Consider the following 12,885-nt stretch of genomic DNA (forward strand, 5'->3'; position numbering starts at 1 on the left):
TTACTCAAAATCCTCCTGTCTCAGTCTCTGAAATGCTGGTATTATATGGGATATGATTAACAGTTGTGGGTTTGCTTTTTAACTGTGTGTATTTGTCTCATCTAGAAAATGGGTATGCTAACACTACTCACTTCTAGGGAAGTTATAAAGATTGTAAGGTCCTTAGAACAGGACTAGTACCTATGTATGTGGTGCTGTCATCATCATCATCATCTCTGTTATCATCATAGTCATTCCTGAAGCAAGGCCAGGAGCCCCTTTCTCCTTTAAGTCAGTCCCAGTCTCAGCATAGCCACTTATTATGTCCCTTCCTTCCTTTGTGTATGTGTTTATATACACATATGAATGTGTTCATGTGGGTGAGTGCATATGTGCCAAGCACACAGGCCAGAGGTCAATATTAGATGTCTTCCTGTTAGAATCTACCTTTTTAAAAAGTAGTTTTTATTTATTATTTGAAATTTTCATCTATCTATACATCTTGATCCTATTATCTACTGCCTCCCCCCAGTTCCTTGGACTGTCCCCCATTCTGTCTCCCTACCAACTCACATTTTTTTTTTAGCAGAGTCTCTCACTGAAACCTGGATCTCATCACTTTTGCTAGGCTGGCTGGCCAGTGAGTCAAGGATCAATTTGTTTCTTCTCTTCCCTAAAACACTGGGGTTACAGACTCCGAGGCCATGTTTGGCTCTTTGCGTAGACACTTGGAATCGGTACTCAGGTCTTCATGCCTGAGTAGCAGAAACTTTACTTACCAACTGAGCCATCTCCCCAGTCCCCCATAGTCTATTTCTACCAATAATATTCCATACTGAAGAATTAGTATGTCAACTAAATGCTCATTCAGGTGCAGTTTAGTTTCACATAGAAGATCTGTATGACCCTGAATTAGAGAGGTGGAGGGGTGGAGAGAGGAGAGAAATAGCCCCGGGGGGGGGGTGCCCGGGCCCCAATGTCTGATGTTCACAGAGGAAACAGGGACATCAGGAGGGGATGGAGGATAGCCCCCGTAGGTCTAGACAAAGCAGAAAGGAGGGACATAGATGGTTCTGACCTGGAGTGGGCCTACACAGTCATTTCCAGGGCAGGCTAAAGGGACCATGGTGTAATGGTGTGTGGCTAAACAACAACAACAAAAAGGCTACTCTGGTTAATTTGAGTTGTTTCAAGTATTTCTTTGAGAAGGACTAGAAAGTCACCTCATATTTCCCTCAATTTTTCTCCTCTAAGGACACCACACAGAGGGATGAAGATTTCTTCTGACCTCCCTAAAGGCTGTGGGTGGAGGAAGATGTTAGCCTGTGGTCTGAGATGTTAGCCTGTGGCCAATTCTAATGTGTTTCATCCTGCCTCGTTCAGGTCTGAATGCTGGTTCTTTTTATGCCTTGTCCACTCTGCTGAATCGAATGGTGATATTGCACTTCCCGGTAAGGCTGATCCTCGGGCATGCTGGGCAGGGAGATAGTAGCACTGTAAAACTGTCTCTACAGAGACTGGCTCTAATTAGTTCTAAGTAGTCTCCGATGGTGGCGTGCTTACAGGATTTGGAGAGAGATGTCCTGGATCTCAATTTAAGTTTTGATGGTATTAACCTATGCCACAGCATGAATATGACAAGCTTGTTATCATCTTAGACTCCTCTCTTTTCTGCAAAAGACATATAATTACCTTTATTTTTGAGATAAGTCTCTCTGTGTAGCCCAGGCTGTCCTGGAACTCACAGAGATCTGCCGCCTCTGCCTCCTGTGTTCAGGAATAAAGGGTGTGTGCTGTCATCTTACAGTTTGCTTATTTATTTACTTAGAGATAGGGTCCATTATAGATCTTTGGATAGTCTGAAACTCACAGAGATCTGCCTGCCTCTGCCTCCCAAGTACTGAGATTAAAGGCGTGTATCACCATTCTCAACTACAATGACCTCTTGTAAGATTTTTTTTTTTTTAGGCCTGGAGAATAAGCACTAGAGAGATGTCTCGTGCTTAAGAGCACTGGCTACTCTTCCAGGGGACCTGGGTTCAGTACTCAGAAAGTACATAGTGGTACCCAATCACTTGTAACTTCAGTTCCAGGGAATTGGAACCTTCTACTGCCCTGTGCAACTACTGGCCATGAATGTAGTACACATATGTACATGCAGGCAAAGTACCCAAACACAAAACAGAATGAAATAAAAATTTATATAAAAAAGATGAGAATAAGTAATGATACTTGTATATATGTATGAGTTTGTTTATATCATATTTATTATATGGGCAAGGTTAATTTTGAATTCCTATATGTTCAATGGGTTTTGGTTTTTGAAATTTTTATTCATTTTTATGTGCATGGGTATTTTGCCTGAATGAATGTCTGTGCACCATACATGTGCCGAAGGTCCATGGAGACCAGAAAAGAGCACCAGATTCCCTGAGACAGGAGTTACAAACAGCTGTGAGCTGCCACATAGGTGCTGGGAATTGAACCCTGACCTCTGCGAGGAGCAGCCAGCTCCTCCCAGCCCTTAACTGTTTAATTGTCTCTCCAGTTCCAGCATCTTATTATTATTATTATTATTGTGACAAGGTCTCTATGTTGACCTGGCTGTCCTAGAGCCAATTAAAGCATTTTAGAACAATGTTTCCAGAACCAGTAAGGGAAAGTGATACCGAATGTCATAGAGTCAGGAGCACTAAGGCCGTGGATGCCACACTTGCATCCACTGTTTGATGTTCCTGTTTTCAGGACTGGTTCTAAGGTCACGTCCCAGTTCTGTCTTTAAAAAGATATGCCTGTGGCCTTGGGCTTGCAGGTTAATCTCACGGTGTCTTAGTTTCACATCATCAAATGGATATAAACCAACTCCTAACGGTATGGTAGGGGTTATGAGAACTAAATAATAATGTCAACAGGAGTGCCTGACATGTTTTGACATTTCAAAATGACATTTTTATCTGTAAGTGTGTCAGGCCATATTCTAGCTAGGCCCGCTTGAAAAATAGAAGGATGAAATAAATATGTGTGTTCTAGTTGATATTCCTCATCTATAAAATGGAAACTGATATATAAAATTGCATTGCTATAAGGATTAATTTTAAAATACCTGGGCTGAGCATGCTGGTATACCCCTTTAATCTCCGCAGTTGGGAGGCAGAGACAGGTGGATCTCTGAGTTCAAGGCCAGCCTAATCCACATTGCAAGTTTCAGTCCAAACAGGGCAAAAAATTAAAGAATATGTATGCATATGTGTGTACACACACACACAGAATTTGGTTGATCACTATACATGGTCATAAACACACAGCTGGGGTGTAATTGTGGGGAAGAGTAACTATTCTAGAATTTTCTTCAGGTTGTTGTCTGAGCCTGGTTTTTGCAAAATACTGGCTGTAACGGATCCCACTTGGTGGCCTCTGTGGTTTCCCTAGGGTGAAGAGGTAAACGCTGGAAGAATTGGCCTGACCATCGTCATTGCAGGGATGTTTGGAGCTATGATCTCAGGCATCTGGCTGGATAAGTCCAAAACTTACAAGTGAGTGAGTCTTTGAATCAAGAACCAGGGCCCCTTGCTTTTGAAATGACACACTTATTAGGAACATAGCTCAAAAGCTTTGGGGCAGGGTGGCAGCTGGAGGTCTGGGTAGTCAAGCAGAATCTCGGCTTTGTCATTTACAGAGTGGAACTCTGTCCTCCTCACTCTGTAGTATCTTGGGGAGGACATGAAGGCTGGCTTAGTCCTTCTCCCCATTCTATATGCCCAAATCCTTGTGGGAAAGAGTGAAAATAAATGTGAAAAAAAATCTCAGCAGTTGGAAGTTTTTGGAACCCCAAGGCGTGAAGAGCAGGTGATGTCACCGCTCCACGCCCTTGGCTGCTAACTGAGCTTTCTGTGTTTTACTCCAGTTTGCAGTACATTTTATCTTGCAATTGTTTTTTTTTTTTTTATCTTCTTTGCAAATATCCTGATGGCCTTGGACCTGAAATTCCAGTACGCTTTTAAGAGCCCAGAGTGATCATAAGATTAATAAATATTTCAGCCTGATCCTGGCCTATAAATACAAAATCCTGACACTCCACTCTGCAGATGCCACTGTAGTAGAAGGGTGTGCTTTGTAAAATGCAAACTGGGGGTTGGAGAGGGAGCCCAACTGAGACTGTTTGCCGTGTGAGCATGAGAGCCTGAGTGTGAGCCCCAGGATGCACAGAAGACACACAGTGGTGCTTGTGATCTCAGTCTGGGGAGGTAGACAGGAGAACTTCTGGGATTCAGTGGGCATCAGTTCATTGGCCAGCCATAAAGGAATTCTCCAGAGAATACGTAGTTAGAGAACAGACCCTTCCTAACCTACTTCGAACCTACACCCTGTGTTGAGAGTCGAACTCAGGGCCTGTGTATGCTAGGCAAGTAATGGAGTACTGAGCTCCATCGCCACTCCTGTTGTGACTCTGCCGTGCTCCTCATGCACAGGGGGTTCAGTAAACACTAGCTATGAGTCAGCCGCCAGGATGGTCCCGCACTGGGGTTGGCAGCACTCCAGGCTGCTTTGCCAAAGTCTCCAGAGTTCTCAGTGTTGAGGCTATAGACAGAGGTAGGGCTGTTTTCTGCCACACAGACCCACTTCTGTGAGCATCTGGGCAGGTCAAGTCTCACTGTGGCTGGCCTAGTCAAAGGCCAGCTGAGGCCACTCTGGGGCATGTGGCTTCCAGGCTTACTGTGACAAGGAGCCTGGCTTAGCTTAATTATTGCTGGTGAAGCTTGGCTGCCTCCCTGCTCCTGTTTCTGTCTCTGACTCTGTTAGTTGCTTGTTTCAGCCAGATACAAAAGTACTGAAGATTGGCCACCCCCAGACAAGAGGACAGCGGTGACCCTTCTTCCATGGCCTGTCCTGCAGCATGAAAAGGAGGGATTGGAATGTTGGCTTCACAGGGTCGTGGGCAGCTAGGGGACTTAGAGGAATTAGGAAATATAGGAAAGGCCTGGGGAGACTTTTTCTTTGCCCTCTCAGGAGGGGGACATAGCCAGTCCTTAGTGTCACTCAGTGTCGAGAGCCAGCTGACAATCAATTCTCTTCCACTCAAAACTCCTGAATTTTTCTACTCTGGGTTGGAGGCTAGAAACTAGGCATTGAGGTCTGTTTATCTCAGACTGGGACTAGGAAATAGGTTTATTTTGTTGTTGTTGTTTCAAATAGCCACAGTATGAAGGTAGAGTTGTGGTTTAACGAACACAGAAAAAGATTTTTTTTTTTTTTAATTGTCTGGTGAGTTTGTAGAAACACCGAGAATGACTCATGTTCATGCGCATGTGTTCTGCAGGGTGGTGGGAAGAGAGGGAACAGATCAGGATGAAGGGAGGAGGTCCCCATTCTCTGAACCTGGTGAGAATAGCATCTTCTAGAGGCTACGGCTTTGACCTCTCCCCCAAACACAACTGCATAGTATTCCGGTGTACAGCTTGAGATGGTGTCCATGTTTCGAACCCACCTTGGGATCACATCCTGCCTTCTGCATTTACTCAGCCAGTGACTTTAAACACATAACGAACCTCTGTTTCTTCATTGGTCGCCAGAAATTTCTTTGCAGGGCTAATTGCAGTCATAAATACATGTAAAGTATGTAACAGGTCCTGAACTCCAATAAAATTACTGGTTTCATATATGTGTGCTTGAGCGGTCATCTCCTAGTCCTGGTGCTCATGGCAGAGGGGCAGAAGGGCGTGCTGAGGCGACACCCGACAGGAAGTGGTACAGGGAGCAGAATGCAGGTCTGTTTGCAAGGATCAGAGCCGTAAGAGAGTTCTGGGTGGCCAACACTGTGAAGGAAGTGAGTGGAGGAACGTCAGAGAGGCATAAAGAGAAAGGAAGAGGGGGAGTAGGTGGCAGGTTCTCCCGTCGGCTTTGGAGTCAAGCTCTTAGCTTGGCATTAGAGGACATTCTCTTCCAGCTCCATTGTCTGGAGTGGAGTAGTGCAGATTCAACACATTCAACAGGAAAGGCTGTGCAAAGGGACACAGGAAGAACTTAATACAGGGAGTCGGCGAGCCAGGCTACTGCCCAGTCTTGCTATGGGGGTTGGGGGTGGGGGGTTTGGACATCACATGCAGCAAGCAGGTTTGAAAGCTTTAAGATGCCTTGGCCATCACTACCTTGATGACAGCCTATGATTGTCTGGTCTGCCATGGAAGATTAGGCTTGTGGAGAAAGCATGCAAAGAATAGACACTAGCGTCTACCTAGTCTTATTCTTTGTAACACCAATCATGGCGTGATTGTTTATTGTAAATGGATAATCATTGGTTTAGTGTTCTGCACCTACCTGGAGATGTTTCTATGAAAGCATGTGTGCCAGCTGGACATAGAACACGTGTTCAGAAGATCCTCATGGAATGAACAGATTAGCGATGGGTGCTATTAAAGTAGCATGCATGGTTCAACTTCTTTGCCTTTATCCATAGGGAGACAACCCTGGTAGTGTATATCATGACGTTGGTGGGCATGGTGGTGTACACATTCACCTTAAACCTGGAGCGCTTATGGGTGGTATTCATCACTGCTGGTACACTGGGGTAAGTTTCATATCTGACCTGTTCAATTGGAAAACACACCCCCTGGCTCCTTGAGTGCCAAGTAGCCTGGGATGCAATGCATATCCCCTTTGCTACCTCCTCACTGGCCTCAAGAGATGTGGAAATGGTGCTGAGGGGTCTTGTTGATACTTGAGGCACAGGCCAGATGGAGTGGTGCATGCCTTGAATGCCATCATCTAGGAGGCAAAGGATCTCTCTGAATCTGAGGCCAGTCTGGTCTGCAGAACAAGTTCTAATTCCCTACATGGCTAGGGCTATGTAGAAGACTGTCTTAAAAAAAAAAAAAAAAAAACCATAAAAAGCCAAGCCAAAACAAAAACTGAATCACCTCAGGTAGCTGGGCTGCCCTGTAGGGATGGAATGGAGCATGAACTATGCTCTTCAAGACATCTGGGGTGTTAGGGAATTCTTAGTGGCTCCAGGTCCAGGGTTCAGTTCTGCTACCGATTGTTGTTAGAGCAGAGGCATGCCACATCTAAAAATGAAGAGATGTGTGGCCAACTTTGTCGGGTAGTTGGAAGGAAAGAGAGGCCATGTTATAAAGACACGGGGAAGCATGGTGCGGGTGGAAGGAGTTAGGACTAGCACTTTTAGATGTGTTGGGTGAGAAAATGCATGGAGTTGCAGGCCTCTTGCAGGGACTTTTCTGAGCTCTACCTCCCAGCTATTCTCATTCTGGAAGTATGAGCTGTGAGAGATACCTGGCGCAGTCCTTCTCAGCTGCCTTCTGTTGGGGAAGAAATAAGGAGAATGCTAATCCTCCTTCCAGGTCCCAGAGATCCATGGTAATGTAGCCCAATGTCCAGGGACTCCCCCTTCTAACCCAGGGCCTGTGGACCTAGACCACATATTCTCAGCTGAAAGTAGAACACACCAGGTACTTTTGCCCCTTCCATAAATGCTAATGTGTCATTGCTGGCTAGAGGGAAGATCATGGAGGACATTAAAGACCCACTGGGCACAAGGCCTAGATATCTGCAGAGATTAGACAGGCGGACTGATAACCTGACGGGAAGAGACAAGCAGGGAAGGAGTCTCGGGGGAAAGGTGGGCTCCCAGTCTTGTTCTGGAGGCTTCTCCATCACCTTGTTCTCTGGTCTGGACTTCAGCTTCTTCATGACTGGCTATCTGCCCCTGGGGTTTGAGTTTGCTGTGGAGCTCACGTACCCAGAATCTGAAGGCATGTCATCTGGCCTCCTCAACGTGTCTGCACAGGTAAGGCCCTGTGTTCTCTTTGTCCCCTGCTGGGCTGTGCTGGTGTTAAGTATGGCATCTTTTGTTGTTGATGTTGATCAAGACAGCATTTCTCTGTATAGCCCTGGCTGTCCTGGAACTCACTCTGTAGACCAGGCTGGCCTGGATCTCAGAGGTTGGCCTGCCTGCCACTTCCGAGTGCCCAGTGGAGTAAGCCCTTGTTTCCTGCCTTCTGTACATTCCTCCAGGTATTTGGGATCATCTTCACCATCTCCCAAGGCCAGATTATTGACAACTATGGAACCAAGCCTGGGAACATCTTCCTGTGTGTGTTCCTTGCCCTTGGATCAGCGCTCACTGGTGAGTGGAGGCCTGGGCAAGATAAGGCTCAGACTACAAATGGGGTATTAGCAAACTGGGCCCCGTGTCTTGCCTGATGATGACAATGGGGAGCACACATGAGAGGGACAGATGAGAGGGCTTGATGGATCTTTGGGATATCTGTTTGTATGGGTCAGTAGCTTTTGGTATCAGAAGTCCCATGTTTGATGATGGCTTCCACAGGCTCTGGAGGCCTCAGATCCTAATTTGTACAGTGAGGATTTGCTAGTGGTGGTTAGCACAGTGTGTGTGATGTCCCTTTTAAGAGGCACTTATGAAAATCATTACTGGCTTTGGCCTTTTAAGGACAGCAGTGACCTGGGACCTTTTCAAGATGGGTGATGATGCCAGCTCCATCTTCATCTGCAGTAGGAATAGGAGGGCTGTGATTCTTAGGGAAATGAGGGTGCCTTCTGTTATAGGAACTTAAGCAGTGGGTTTGCTTGATGACATCCTTCTTTTTTGACCTCAGCTTTCATCAAAGCAGATCTTCGGAGACAGAGGGCAAACAAGGATGCTCCTGAGACTGTAAGTGTGTGGGAGCGTGGTGGGGACAGGGTCTGGGTCCTAAGCCTTTGATAAGGGTGTCACAACACAGGTTGGGCTTACTGGAACGCTCAGAGAAACTGATTTTTCGTTGTTTTTGTTTTTGTTTTTGGTGTCTGTGAGACCAGCCTCACCTCTTAATAACACGGCATCCAAAGAATTTCCTGATGGGTTCCAGCATTGCTCCCCCTTCTTCTATTTTCTTTTCTAAAGTCCTCAAAAGCTTTATTTTTATTTATATGTATGAGTGTTTGCCTGGTTGTACATATGTGTACCAGGACTTCATATCCTGTGGAGCTGACATTGCCGGTAGTTCTGAGCTACCCTGTGGGTTCTGGGAACCAAACCTGGGTCCTCTGTAAGAGCAGGCAGTACTCTTAACAACTGAGCTGTTTCTTCATCCCCTTCTTTGACTTTCAACCAGCATCCAATCTCCTCCTTACATCCCCTAGAGCGTTATTGTTGCTGTTATAAACTGCTAAGCAGCATCTACACTTGTGGCCCCTAACCAAGCCTTGGGTCCTCCGCTTCACAGTTAGCAACTTGGAGTCAGTGACTAGCAAGGGAACAAAGGCACCTGGATTGATCAGTCTGTGACAGTGGTGGTGACAGCCTCTTAGGTAGAGTTATGGGGATGGCGCCAACAGGTTGCCAGAAGGTTCTAAAAGGACAAGTCAAGAAGCAGAAGCTGGTGGCAGTGGAAAACGGAGGGCAAGATCAGGAGTATGTTCTAGAACAAAAGAGTGTTTTCCACCTACCCTAATCAGCTGGAAACTACTTTAACCAAAATGACAGGCTTAAGTCTGAGTGGGGCCTGGGGAGCTCAGTGGCAGAATGCTCACTTAGCATCCACAGAGCCTTAAGTTCAGTTCCCAGCATCAAATCGGGGAGGCAGATTCAAGTGGGGATGAAAGGAATTGCAAGTTTGAGGATTCAAAGTAAGATCTCTCTCTGTCTCTATCTGTCTCTCTGTCTCTCTGTCTCTCTTTGTCTCTCTCACACACACCATCAAACTCATTACAGACATAATCCATATCCTTTGTAGAAAAACTGAAAAAAAGCACAGAAAATATACAAACATACAAAAATATACAAATATACAGAAGTCTTCAGATCATGCTGTAATTCCACCATCTAGAAATACAGTATTTACCATTTATGAATGTCCATGCAGTGGATGGATATGTGTATATACACAGTTTTTTCTTTTTTATGTGTGTGCATGGTTGCATGTGTGTGGGTGGTTACGTGCTGGCACGCCGAGGTTCAAGGTTGGAATTAGGAATTTTTGTTGGTCATCTTCTACCTGATGACCTAGGCAGAATCTCTAGCTGAACTCATAGCTCATGAATATATCTAGTTTGGTTAGCAAGATTATTCTGGGGATTCCCCTGTCCTCATCTGTTGAATGCTAGAATTACAGGTGGGTCACCATGGCCACCCAACCTTTGAGTGGGTTTTAGGGACATTAACTCATGTCCTCCTGCTTATCTGGAGGGTTTAACCATTGAACAAGTCATCTCTCAGTCTTGTTTTTTGTTTATTTCCTTTTAGACACAATCTTATTATTTATCTGTGGCTGGTTTTGAACTTACTATATAGCCCAGACTGGCTTCAAACTTGGGGTGATCCTCCTTCCTGCTTTATCCTCATGAGTGCTGGGAGTACAGGCACGAGCCGCTCTGCCTGGCTTTTTCTTTTTCCTTTCCTTTCCTTTCCTTTCCTTTCCTTCCCTTTCCTTTCCTTTCCTTTCCTTCCCTTTCCTTTCCTTTCCTTTCCTTTCCTTTCCTTTTTCTCCTTTTCTTCCCCTTTCTCTCTCTCTCTCTCTCTCTCTTTTTCTTCCTTCCTTCCTTCCTTCTTTCTTATTTTCTTCTCCTCCTCCTTAAATAGACTAGTCCAATTACTGCAGCACTCTAAGGCTATTGGTCTTCTGCAATACACTTTTAAATGACTTCACACTGTTCTTTTATATGAGTAAGCTTTGGTTTTATTTAACAACTTTTTATTTGGACATTAAAATTATTTTTTTATTGTCATAAGCAGTATCATAATTAGTTATGGCTAATTATGGCTGGTTAACTCACTTGGTTTGAGTGTGGTATTACTGTTTCAATGCGGGAGTCTCTGCGACCACCAGACCACCAAAGCTGTCAGAGTAATGATCTTCAGGAAGCAAGAAGGCCATTTGATTCATGAACCAAAGCAGGTGTTGGTTCAGACTTGGGGAGTCTGACCCTGAGCAGTTTATTTTAGGTTTATTTAAGCACAGCAGCTTGGTGAAAACTTCCCTGGCAATAAATAACTCAATCCTGTGTGTATAACAAAGCATACATAAATCTTCTCGATGACCAAAGTAAGCTAAATAAAGATCAGAGGTGATTACATCGAAACTCTTTGTAAAGGACATGTGATACTTTCCATAAAGATGGGTTCTGAGTTGACTGAGGAAAACAAGCTTGTGATAAGGGTCTGGGGAGGATCCAGTGTGGTCACAAAGGTCACCAGGCTACTAACCACACCTGCTCCCAGCTTTCTGGGTGGATCCGGTAATGCATTCCCTCCCTTTGGAGGGACAACCCTGTATGTTTAACCTTCCTGGTTTCCCTAGTGCTTATCTGTGAGCCCAGGGACCTCTGTGCCTCCTATAGTATAAGTAGTATAGGGATTAATGTGGAAGCTGGATTGCTGTGTTCAGTATTTCCTGGAAAAGCAGATCTGCTACCATGCAGTGCCTTGGACATTCAAGGCTATGTGCTGGCTAATAAAGGAGAATCTTTGGTTCTTCACTGTTTGTTTTCTGATACCCAATTCCAGAGTTATTAGGCAGCAGATTGAAAGGGGAGGAGCCTATAATAGAGCATTTACTGGGAGCCTAGGGCAGGAATGAGTTTATCTAGACCAGTGTGAAGAGAAAAGGCCACCGTGGACACGGGCTTTCACTGTCGTATGTAAGGAGACAATGATTTAGGAAACTTTGGCTAATAAGCACATGGTAAGGTGTCTGCAGTAAAATAGACTTTTGGTGAAACATTTTTAATTGGGCTGTGATTTTTTTTATGACATGAGATCTTGCTGTGTTTAAGTCAGAAGACAAAGGCAAACAAGAGATATAAATAAAATAATATTACATGTTAATACATATTAAATATTAATACTATAAATAACTTATCATATTGTATTCCCAGTCCATTTACTAGTGCTATAACCTATGGACATGGATATATCTTATTTTCTACTCTGTATGTTTACTTAATATAGATAGGGGCTAAAGAGATCACTCTTCAGTTAAAAGTATGTATTGTTCACACAGAAGGCTGGGGTTTAATTTCCAACATCCATATCAGGCAGTTCTCACCAGGTCCTGCAACTCCAGCTTCAGGGGTTCGGATCCCTCTTCAGGCCCTATATTTACTTGAACATATTCTCATTCTCTCCCTCTCCCTCTCTCTCCCTCCCTCCCTCCTTCTCCCTCTCTCCCTCCCCTCCCTCTCCTCCCCCTCTTTCACACACACACACACCACAATTTTAAAAGATAAACTTCGTACTCAGTTACACTCTATGGCTCACATCTACAGATATGCATGTGAGGCAGAGTGTAACTGATTATGAAGTTTTTCAGTTGTAAAACTTCACTCTTGTTGGAGACAGATCCTGTACATACACCCAGTGTCTCAATCAAGTGGAGTTGTCCTTGAGGATAGACTATTGAAAGCAGCACTGGATGGGCCTAGGTGCCCTAAGTTCCTGTAATGGGGATCTATAAGGAGTAGGGTTTTTCCGCCCGCCACTGGTCTTGTCCCACCGCCGCGCCAGCCCCAAATAATACACAGAGAGACGCTGTATCTGATATAATGCTGTTGGCCAGTTACTTGTTTCTTATCGGCTAGCTCTGTCTTAACTATTAACCCATTTTTGTTAATCTATGTATTTCCATGTGGTCTCATCATACCAGGGAGTGAGGCCGGCATCTGGTCTCCCCAGTCTCTCCATCTTGACTCCTCCTTCCTACTTCCTCTTTCCTCCTTGCCTCCTAGTCCCTCCTCTCTTGCTTTGCTATTGGCCAACAGTGCTGTATTCATTAACCAGTATGAGAAACATATTTACAGAATGACATCTCCCATCAGGGGATCACCTATGTTATATCCCCATTTTGCATGTTTGCATTCTGGCCCTCACCAGCCTTTGAAGCTACTTGGAAC

The 12,885-nt window shown here is 44.8% G+C and overlaps 1 protein-coding gene across 1 annotated transcript in view; it reads left to right on the forward strand.

Moving 5' to 3' along the window:
* The window catches only part of Flvcr2 (FLVCR heme transporter 2), a 56,740-nt gene that overhangs the window by 40,941 nt on the left and 2,914 nt on the right, over positions 1-12,885 (forward strand). The window contains exons 4-9 of the mRNA XM_051196359.1: positions 1,363-1,430; positions 3,409-3,512; positions 6,434-6,544; positions 7,675-7,780; positions 8,008-8,119; positions 8,613-8,668. Of these exons, the coding sequence (XP_051052316.1) occupies positions 1,363-1,430; positions 3,409-3,512; positions 6,434-6,544; positions 7,675-7,780; positions 8,008-8,119; positions 8,613-8,668 (557 nt within the window). The remainder of the gene's footprint in view (positions 1-1,362; positions 1,431-3,408; positions 3,513-6,433; positions 6,545-7,674; positions 7,781-8,007; positions 8,120-8,612; positions 8,669-12,885) is intronic.

The sequence above is a fragment of the Phodopus roborovskii genome, unplaced genomic scaffold (genome assembly GCF_943737965.1).
Source record: "Phodopus roborovskii unplaced genomic scaffold, PHOROB, whole genome shotgun sequence".
In the NCBI taxonomy this organism is placed as follows: Eukaryota; Metazoa; Chordata; class Mammalia; order Rodentia; family Cricetidae; genus Phodopus; species Phodopus roborovskii.